This window comes from Tasmannia lanceolata, unplaced genomic scaffold (assembly GCF_043159265.1).
Source record: "Tasmannia lanceolata isolate RefF3 unplaced genomic scaffold, GAP_Taslan_0.1 ptg000006l, whole genome shotgun sequence".
NCBI lineage: Eukaryota > Viridiplantae > Streptophyta > Magnoliopsida > Canellales > Winteraceae > Tasmannia > Tasmannia lanceolata.
In genome coordinates, this window is record NW_027518683.1 from 28084528 (window position 1) to 28095887 (window position 11360).

The window sequence follows — 11360 nt, forward strand, 5'->3', positions numbered from 1 at the left end:
CATAAGATATTTCCAATCAAGTGCATCTCCGTCCTAAGAAGGAATTGAGGCCTGTTCAATCGACATCTAAAATTGAAGACACTAGTACTGTTGTTTCCTTCCCTTCCATTGCCGCACCATCTGAGACCCAAAATAGAAAGACATCTGAGGCCCAAAACAGAAAGTCCCCTAATCATATCTTTTGCTCTCCCATTCTAGCTTCCCGAGCTCAAGGCTCTTCCAATCGTTTTGCCGCCCTTGCAAGCCCTGATCCCATATCATGTCCGGGTGAGGATAGCATCCAGCACCTTGATGACAATGATGCTAAATCTGATCCTCAGCCTTCAATTCTGGATCATAGCTCTTGGCTAAGAGTAAAGAATAAGAAAAGAAAACCGCCATTTACCTTCCCATCCACTCCATCTAGTGGGTTTCCTTTCTTCTCCAAATTAACTCTTGGAAGAAGCTTATGAGCCTAGTATTCTTTGTGGTTGAGGAAGTCTGATCTCTGCTCTTCTCTTTGGAGTTTGGCGCTCTTGTTTTGCTTTTGGTTTAGTTTTTTCGATTGTTTTTGCTTTCCCTTGTTGTTTGCTCCCAGCCTGTTGGTGGGTTTGCTCCAAAGCTTCAATATATATATATATATATATATATATATGTATGTATGGGATTTGCTAAGGTCCATCGCAGAAGGCTTTTTCGCAGCTGGTCTGTTGCACGTCAGACCAGCCACCTCGTGAATGAAGACAAAAGTTGTTGTCTTCATTAACGAGGTGGCTGGTATGACGTTCAACAGACCAGCTGCGCAAACCCTTTTGCGATGGACACTAGAGCGATTCCCACACACACACACACACACACACACACACACACACACATATATATATATATATATATATAGAGAGAGAGAGAGAGAGAGAGAGAGAGAGAGAGAGAGAGAGAGAGAGATAAGAGAAGCTACACATACGTGTAGCTAACTTAGTTACACCGACAGCTTAAAATACAGTGGGCCCACATTGTTTGGGTGATCCAATCCATTCATTTAATAGGCTCTCACATTGATAGGGTGTGCCCAAAAAATCAGCTCCATTGGATTATCCCAACCCTTCAAACTGTGGAGGCAAAAATGGACAGATTTGTGAAGGTTTTTACACGTCCATTTTTGCCTTCACAAATCGTACGGTTGGAATGATCCTATGGAGCTGATTTTTTGGGCACACCCTATCTATGTGAGGGCCTATCAAATGAATGGTTTGCATCACCCAAACAATGTGGGGCCCACTGTATTTTAAGCCGTCTGTGTAGCGAAGTTAGCTACATGCATTTGCTGCGCTCGAGCGCAGCTAAGCTTAGCTGCGCTTAAGCACAGAGACAGGGTGGGGCCACATTTTGGGTTGGATCCAAAGCATTCATTTGATGGGCCCTTTCATGGGTAGGGTGTCCACCAAAAATAAGCTCCATTGGATCACCTTAGGGTGTCCGTTTGTGGGGCAAAAAATGGACAGATTTGTGGACAAACAGTATTTGTCCATTTTTTGGCCCCACAAATGGACACCCATTGGTGATCCAATGGAGCTGATTTTTGGTAGGCCCGCCATCCATGATGGGACCTTCCAAATGAATGTTTAGGATCACCCCCCCGCCCCCCACCCCAAATGGCCCCAACCCCCGATTTCTGTGCTCGAGCGTAGCTAAGCCAACTGCGCTCGAGCGCAGCAACCCTTCTCTCTCTTTATATATATATATATATATATATATATATATATATATATATATATATATATATATATATATATATATATATAGGGGGAGAGGTTTCTGAGCTATAGCTCAGCCTGAGCAACCCACTATAAACACACCATCTCCATGTTGTTTGACTCATCGTACCCATTCATTCTATAGCAGCTCACACAGATAGGTTGTTCCTAACAAACCATCTTAATACCAAAATCCTAACCATTCGATCTATAGGAGCCTAATTTCTAGCCATCCATTTTAAACCTCCACAAATCATAACCGTAACCATAACCATAGTCCTAACTATAACCTATAAAATGAATGGGTTGGATGAGTCAAACAATTATGGGAGATGATGGATTTAGAGGGTTGCTCAGGCTGCTTAGAAACCTTTTCCTTATATATATATATATATATATATATATAGACATTTCCTCATTTCCGTCAACTCCGTCACGTTAAGAGACCTATAGAAAAGTCAAGGGGCGTAGTTAATGACTTTAAAACTATAGGCTCATCGATGAATGTGTCAAAAAGTGGACGGGGTGTAATTCCAATTTTGCCAAAATTTTATTAATAATAATAAATGATACAAGAGGAGGACATAAAACCTTAACTCTAATCCATAATAATATAAGAAAAGTAATAGTAAAATGAAACAATTATTACGTATATAAGGAATACATAGATTGTCGCATCTATCAGCTCCTTTGGAATTTATACTGGTATCACAGACATAATTTGCCAAGACTGAGCCTGGCATTTTATTAGCAAACAGAGATATAGAAATCAGGAAAAACATTTTCATCAAGTTTCTTAGTAGTTACTGAGGAAAGATGAACCTTCACCCAGTAGTATGGCCCTATTTTCTCTCTCTCTCTTTGTGGATCCCAACACCAAAATATCGCTCTCTGATCACATTCATTTCATTTGCAACGTCTCCCACCTCCATTCGTTCTCTTGGCAATTCTGCAAAACATACAATTCCAATCCTCACTATCGATACCAACCACTCTTGCAATCGACGTTTCTTATCTTTGTCATTCCCAATATGATTGGTAGCTCTGACTTCTTCAAGTTCTAAAAGAAGTTATGGATCTATAATATCCATCACTTGTTTGGGAAAAGCCAACTCGACCAATTTTCGAAGGGTTAAGCCATCCTTAAACATGTCGCTTGTGGGGCTCTTTCCAGTGAATATCTCCAATAGAAAAATCCCATAATTATACACATCTCCGGCCATGGAGACATGGCTACCAATTCCATATTCTACAATTTTACACATATGTTATGCTTTTTTACGACAAAGGAGGCAAGATGATAATTAGAAACTTAAAAAAAATAAGAGATATGATTATGAGAAAGAAAGGGAAAACATTTTCTCAAATCAACGAGAGACAATAGAATGACCTCTTCACATTTAAACCCTTATCAAAGGACTTAGTGTTAAAAGAAATATATAGCACAACCCATCACAAACTATGGGCTAAAGGGGAATAATGATTTATCTCAATGAAAGAGAAGGTAATCTTTAAATCCAATCAATGAGTGGGTGACCAATGTTTCACGTCGTTCGAGTACAATTTTATACATGTTAAAAATCAATTCATGAAAAACATTTTAATCATAGCATTCTAATAGAAAGAGGACCGCTAGCAAAACGGAAATCCGTCTTGACAAAAAACCAAGAGATCCTATATCACAACACGTGTGCATGTTAAAAATAAGTTTCTTGTCGCTTGAATCCACATGAATGCTAAAAATACTGTGAAAAAAAATAAGTTCTTTTTCACTCGCGTCTTTATTTTCAGAACGGAATTCCATTTTATAAGTGTTTTCCTTATAGAAGTTTCAAACAATTAATTTATTATTGCCAAGTTTCTTCTAGTGCACATTTTGTAATACATCTGATCCTGGTTTGCATTGAAAAGCGTTACTAATGGGGGGGGGGGGGGGGGGGGGGGGGGGGGGGGAGAGAGAGAGAGAGAGAGAGAGAGAGAGAGAGAGAGATATGCAGTCAATCTTCATATAAGTAAACAATGAGAAAGTGGATAACACCTCTCATATTTCTTATATTGATGGCCTACAACCCAAAAGCCCTATATTCTTAGGGAAAATTATCGTAAATGTAAAAAGGCACTAATTTATGGATAATTATAAAAACCACCATTCGATTGCCTAAAAATAATTTAAAGATTATTTTACCCATTTTACCCTTTACTTAATTAAGAAACGTCAATGACAAATATAGGAACAAATAAAGATTGAACAATACAAAAACATATGGCAATGTTACTGTTGTTTTTGTAACATTGTCGACTCCCCTTTACATGTGAACCTTTGAGGTAAACTCTCCTATACATGTGAACCTTTCTGGTTATTTTAACAATTTTCTTATGTTTAAACTTTCCCAATTCTTTTAATAAAACTTGATTTTTTAAAGTAATTATCTGGTAGGATTTTCCTCAATCCCAACCATTGATTTGAGGAATAGGTACCACAAAAGTTTTCATGTGACTTGCTATGCATGTCCACATTTCGCAAAGGAATGGAATGCTTATATTTGAGCTACTTGGAATTATATTCACTTCGACAAAAAATGGATAGCTCGTTATCAACTTACTATTTTGGCTGAGAGTTTCTGATTAAAGACCTCTTTGGATACCACCAAAATTGCCCCTTATATGCAAATAAGATTGCTTAAAGTTAATCTTATTTGTAAATGAGACATTAAGTTCACTTTGGAAACCATAACTAAGGGTGATATAATACTCTCTATAATCATTTGCATACAATATTATATGCATCACACGTGAGAGGGAGTCACTTAAGCTTTTAAATTGTTGGTGGGGCCCACATGAAGAAGTATAAATGCTTAAATAACATCTTTTCTACAGCTTAAGCATTTGAATTAATTAGTGGGTCACACATGTGAGTGAACTGTCGAAGTATACATGATTAATTAACACCAATTTTAATAGATGAAACTTTTAGTTTATCTGGTGGGACCCACATACAAGGGAAATGTGAAAGTATACATGATTAAATGACATCAACACTAACAACTTAACACCAATATTAAGGTGTTCAACACCGTAATATTGTTTCATAATTAATAAATCCCCTTCTCATGCTTTTCATTAACCATTAATAATTAAAATTTCTAATCATGATTAAAGTCACTAATGACCATGTTAAATTTAAAATAAATGTTCAGGGTATTTCAGTGCAAATTCTGTGGGTTAATGTAATATATTTAATAAGAGAAAGTCCCCTAAATGATATAAAAAAAGATAATTGTACTGATTTTGATATGAATATGAAACAATTTTCGTAAAAATAGTCTTTTTCTTCGTCTGGAATCTCAAATCCAATCTCTTATTTATTCCTTCTCATCTAAACATTTCCCTTATTCGCCATTCAGGCGTCTATTGAGGTGGATGAGTGATAGCTATCTTGAAGGTCAAATGAGGGATATCAGGAGGCCTAACACAAAGAGGAAGCTCAAGATATAACAATGGGCTCATAAACATAGGTGGCTCACGGTTAGAGGAGTGGATACCAAGTATGAGCCTTTTTTAATCTGAAATTTATCTAGGAACCCAGGGCGACAACTTAGATTTTATTTATAAGAATAAAAGATACAAGAGGAGCACATGAAACCTTGCCTCTAACCTATCATAATATAGGAAAAATAATAGAAAAAAGAAACAATTATTACTTATATAAGGAATACATAGATGGTCGCATCTATCAGCTCCTTCAGAATCCTTTGCTAGGCTGTCCCAATCCCAAAAGATTGAATTTATGCAGGTGTCACAAACATAATTTTTCCAAGAATGAGCATGGCATATTATTAGGAAACAAAGATACAGATATTAGGAAAATCATTTCCATCAAGTTTCTTAGTAGTTACCGAGGTAAGATGAACCTTCAACCGGTAGTAAGGCCTTATTTTGTCTGTCTTTGTGGATCCCAACACCAAGATATCGGTCTTTGATCACATTCATTTCCTTTGCAACATCTCCCATCTCCATTCGTTCTCTTGGCGATTCTGCTTAACACAGAATTCCAATTCTCACTAGCAACACCAAGCACTCCAACAATTGATGTTTCTTATCTCTGCCATTTCCAATATTGTTGGTAGCTCTGACTTCTTGATCTTCTAAAAGAAGTAATGGATCTATAATTTCCATCACTTGTTCGGGAAAAGCCAACTCAGCAAATTTTCGAAGGCTTAGGCCATCCGTAAAAATGTCACCTGTGGGGCTCTTTCCAGTGAACATCTCCAATAGAAGAATCCCATAACTATACACATCTCCAGCCATAGAGACATGGCCACCAGTTCCATATTCTGCAATTTGCACATATCTTATTCTTTTTTAGGACAAAGGAAGCAAGATTACAACTAGAAACTAAAAGAAAATAGGAGAGTTGAAAATGAGAACATAGAGAGAATTTTTTCTTTTGTAATGAGAGACAATAGAATGGCCTCTTCACATTAGAATCCTTAGTAGCGAGGAACGAGTTTAGTTGGAAGAAATACATGGCATTGGCAATCACAAACCATGGACTAAAGGGTAGTAATGGCTCAGCTCAATGAAAGAAAAGGTAATATTTATTTCCAATCTATGAGTAGATGGCGAAGGTTTCATGTTGTTGGTGTACAATCTAATATATGTCAAAAAGACAATTCAAGAAAAATATTTTAATCATAGCATTATTATAGATAGGGAACTGCTAGCTTAACAGGAATCTGTTTTGTAAAAAAGCATGAGATCCTTTATCGTGACAACTGCTCAAGAAAACAAAGAAGAGCGCCTGAATCCCCACAAATGCCAAAAATACTGTGAAAATGACCAAATCGTCGGTCATTTTCACTAGCGTCTTTATTTTCAGAACGGAATTCTTTTTTAGAAGTGTTTTCCTTATAGAAATTTCAAACATTTAACTTCTTATTGTTAAGAATTTCTTCTATGAACATTTTGTAATATATCTGATCCTAGCCTGTATTGAGGAAGTGGTTGAGAGAGAGAGAGAGAGAGAGAGAGAGAGAGAGAGGTGTAGTCAATCATCAGGGAAGTAAAAGCAATGGGAAACGCCTCTCATACTTCTTATATGGGTGGCCCACAACCCAAAAGCCTTATATTCTTAGGAAAATTATAATAAGCCTAAAAATTATCAACAGAAACCTCTAATTTATGAATAACTACAAAAATCAGCAACCAATTGTTTAAAAATAATTTAAAGTTTATTCTACTCAATTTACATTTTTACTTAAGCAATGTCAAAGTCCCAAACGGTCCATTTGGATACAAGGAGTTTATAATCCCGTATTGTTAAGTCCAGGTTTAACAATCTGGATTTTATAAGTTAAAACGTGGATTGTACATTTTTAGGATTGTAAATTAAATCCAGGTTTTAGCTTATAAAATCCAAGTTTTAGCTTAAAAAGTCCTAGATTTTACAATCCTTGATAATAAAATCCATCTATCGGAACGGCCTCATGATGTAGGAAAAAATAAAGATGGAACAGTGAAAAAATAACAGGAATCTGTTTGGTAACATTGCAAACTCCCTTTTAAATTTGCCCCTTTCTGGTGAATGGATCCTTTTAAATGGGACCTTTCTTCTTCTTCTTCCTTTTTTTTAAAAAAAAACTTTATTTAATGGATGTTTTGGTTATTTTATAAAAAAAATTATTTTTAGAATTTCCCCTTTCTTTTAATCATACTTGAAATTTTCTTGATTTTTGAGTAATTATCCGGTTGGATTTTTCTCAAATACCAATGGTATATAAATAGTTTTGAGGCGTAGGTAACAAAAGAGTAACCCTTTTTTCATGTGACATACTGATCTTGATATCCATGTCTACATTTCGGGATTATATTCACCTTGATGAAAAATGGACAACTACTTATCAAGTGCAAATTTTGGTTGAGTTGCTGATTAAGGGACTCTTTGGAAACCACCAATTTTCTTTTGGATGACATAGGGTATCCCAACCCCATTTTAGGGCAGGACTAATCCCTATGGATGCGTGCAATCACTCGTAAACCAGGCGCATCTGGTTACTATGGGGGGATTCAAACTTCCAACACTGGGGAGCATACCCATGACTTTAAGCCAAAGAACCACACTCCTCTCGTCTGGGTTGGATACCACAAAAATTGCCCCTTATTTGCAAATGAGATTGCTTAAAGTTAATGTTCTTTTAAATGACACATTAGTTCACTTTTAAAACCAATGACTAAGGGAGATATAATACTCCCTACAATCATTTCGTACAAAATTATATTCAAATAGTTTTTAATGGTATCCAAAGAGGCCCTTAGGTTTTCTTGTGTTACATTACTTATTTTAAATTGCAAATAATCCATAAAACTCACCAAACAATTAAAAAAATAAAGAAAGGTAATGAAATTTTTACCTGGAGCAATGTACCCAATAGTTCCCTTTAACCCACTTGTGCTACTTTGATCTTCAAAGGAGTTGCCAATAATTCTTGGAAGGGACCTGGCTAACCCAAAATCGCCTAAGTGAGCATTCATGTCTTCATCAAGAAGAATGTTACTTGGCTTTATATCACAATGAGTGATTGGTATATGGCAATGATGCTGTAGATATTCCAGTGCAGAAGCTATGTCAATTGCAACGTTTAACCTCTTAGAAAAGTTTAGAGTTCTCAATTGATGTTGCCCCTCTACTTCTGGGTGCAGCCACTTTTCTAGACTCCCATTTGGCATGAACTCAAACACGAAAGCTTTGAAATCATTACCTCCAAAATCAATACTTGAGCAAGAAGTTAAGATCTTAATAAGATTTCGATGGCGAATGTTTCTCAGTGCTTCGCATTCATCCATGAAACTTTTTGAAGCTCCATGTAATTGAAGGTTGAGTACCTTTACAGCAACAACATTTTCATCTTGCCCAAGAATTCCCTTATACACTGATCCATAACTTTCTATGCCTATCAAATTGGCTGAAGAGAATCCATCTGTTGCTTTAAAGAGATCTGAGTAAGAAACTTGTAAATGTTGACCCTCCTTTGCAGAAGTTGAAGAGGGTTTCTTCCTTGACTTTCTTGTCCAGTAGAGAGCAGCAATGACAAATAGTAAGGAAATCAGACACAAAAACGAACTTATGATTGGGATGACTAGTCTGGGAAGAGAAGATTTGCCTCATTTCTGATTAGCCATGATGGGGCATGCTGGCAACTTTAATTCTGGGATGCCACCACAAAGATTGTGGTTTCCAATGACCGAAATAGCACTTGCATTTCTAAAGATCCCTTGTTTAGGCACTTCACCCTCGAGATTATTAAAAGACAAGTTTATATATTTTAAAAGTTGAAACCCCTCAAGATACTTTGGAATCTTCCCAGAAAAATTGTTGGAGGATAGATCAAGAGTCTGAATAGCTAATAAAGTATTTAAAAAAGGAGGAATGGTTCCTTGAAAGGAGTTACCCTCCATTTGAAGTTCTACCAAGCTCTTACAATTTCCAAGAGTACTTGGGATCTCACCTGACAGTTTGTTCCAAGAAAGATCCAATACTCCTAGATTAGTCAAGCTACCCACTTCCGATGGGAGGAAGCCAGTCAAAAAGTTTTGAGATAAATTAAGTTCTATAGACAAAGAGGAAATGCTGATAAATTGTTTTGGGATGGTACCATGAAGGTTATTGTGAGCAAATGACAGCATTATCAGACTTTGACAGTTTCCAAGAGTTGAAGGTATGCTTTCTTGCAGGTGGTTTTCTTGTAGAAGAAGGTAGTTTAATCCAGTGAGGTTGCCTATGGAGCATGGGATTTTCCCCGACAAACTATTTACTGACAAGTCCAATAGTTGCAGAGACCGAAGCTTCCCAATTGTAGGGGGAATAATACCAGTGAGGAAGTTTTCATGGGTGGAAAAAAGCTTTAAGTTGAAGAGATTACTAATCTGACTAGGGATGCTGCCAAAAATTTGGTTTTGGTATAATGATAGCCTAAGCATGTTAGTCGAGAGATTGACTACCGAACTAGGAAAGGTGCCTCCAAAATGATTTTGGCCTAGAGCCAACCTTTTCAGATGACTACAGTTGGTCAAAGAAGAGATAGAACTCAAGTCATCAGATTTGCCAGTTCCCAGATGATTACCCCACAACGAGAGCACGAGCAGATTCTTTAGGCTTCCAAGTTTTTTAGGCACCGGTCCGTGAAAGTAGTTCTGTGCTAATTCAAGCACTTCAAACCTTGAAGCATTAGAAATTGACATTGGAAAGCGTCCGGTGAATTGGTTGCCTCCTAAAAGTAGAACTTTGAGATTAGGAATAGAAAGCCCAATGTTGGATGGAATGCTCCCGTTGAGTTGGTTTAACGCCATGGCAACTATCTCTATAGACGAGAGATTATAAAGAGAGGAAGGGATGGTGCCGGATAGTTCATTTGAAGAAACAGTTAAGGATTTTAGGCTCTCAATTTGGGCTATCTCATCCGGGATGCTTCCTTTCAAATGATTTTGAGTTAGAGAAATCTGAGCTAGAAATGAAAGGTTTCCCAGTGAAGGTGGAATGCTTCCAGTCAGATCATTATAACCGAGATTCATCTGGAGGAGCTTTGACAGAGTACTAAACTCAACAGGAATTTTCCCCATCAGATTGTTGTACTCTAAATCGATGAATCGGAGGTGGGTGCATCGGGTGAGATTAGCTAGAATTTCCCTTTCTAAGAAATTGTGGCTCATATTAAGATATCGCAGTCTGAATAGCTGACCAATTTCTTGAGGTATTTGGCCCGTGAAGCTGTTTTCTTGGAGGTTGATGTCCTTAAGGAAAGTGAGGTTGGATATGGCGGGAGATATGAAACCAGCCAATTTGGTCCCACGAAGGTCTAATTTAGTGACCCTTTGATGCCGGCGACTACATGTGACTCCTTCCCACCGGCAGAAATGAAGAGTATGGTTCCATGAGCTCAAGGCTCCAACAGGATCACTGTATATCCCATCCTTGAACATAAGCAAAGCTATCCGATCTGTCTCGTTTCCAAGTATGGAGGTGGCAGATTCTGATTGCAATATGTTCATGAAAAAGATTGAATTTGTAGAGAGGATAAACAAACAAAACACACAGAGGCTCATACCTGGAAACTCAGTTTGAGTTGAAGTTCTTGAATCGATAAATACAGAACTTCTCCCTCTCAATTTCATTTCATCTCACTCTACCTTTAATGATAAATATCAGAAGGGAAATGATATCCCCCCTGAATAAAATCCCCCCCGAAATGATATCCCCCGGAATAAAATCCCCTTTTAACGTTATCTGTTAGCTTTTAAAGGTAAGGAAAAAAGTTAGAGGGGGTGAATTTATCCTCAACTAATGAACCATTTTCATTGTAAACGTTAGAGGAACAAGCGGGGGACTGAAAGCATTGCATCCTTATATTTATCGAAGAAGGACAACTAGCCCCAGATTTTTTATTATTAACTTGACTTACTGGCCATAAAGTGTTGTATACGTCCGTGTTACAAACCTCGTATAAACATTGGATGAGTTGACTGAGTCAAGTCATAAAGAAGTCATAATCATAGAAATAAGAAAAACATTGAGACTAGATTTATTCCACATGAGGGACGGCAAAAGAGCACCGTAAGATCCCTTCCACAATA

The 11360-nt window shown here is 37.3% G+C and overlaps 1 protein-coding gene across 1 annotated transcript; it reads right to left on the reverse strand.

The window, feature by feature from the left end:
- Window positions 1-5633: 5633 nt before the first annotated feature.
- LOC143878896 (uncharacterized) lies at window positions 5634-10901 on the reverse strand. Its single transcript, XM_077381112.1, has 3 exons — window positions 9082-10901; window positions 8144-8874; window positions 5634-6067 (listed from the first exon to the last, which is right to left on the reverse strand). Exons 1-3 carry the CDS (start codon window positions 10899-10901, stop codon window positions 5772-5774), a joined length of 2847 nt encoding a protein of 948 aa, XP_077237227.1. The 3' UTR covers window positions 5634-5771.
- Between the last annotated feature and the right edge of the window lie 459 nt (window positions 10902-11360).

Excerpts from the sequence above, each read along its gene's own strand:
- LOC143878896 (XM_077381112.1), bottom strand. The coding sequence starts at position 10,901 with ATGAAATTGAGAGGGAGAAGTTCTGTATTTATCGATTCAAGAACTTCA. Across the intron at positions 8,875-9,081 it reads TTTTCTGGGAAGATTCCAAA|ACTAGTCATCCCAATCATAA; the intron begins GTATCTTGAGGG and ends TTCTCTTCCCAG. Across the intron at positions 6,068-8,143 it reads TATTGGGTACATTGCTCCAG|AATATGGAACTGGTGGCCAT; the intron begins GTAAAAATTTCA and ends TGCAAATTGCAG.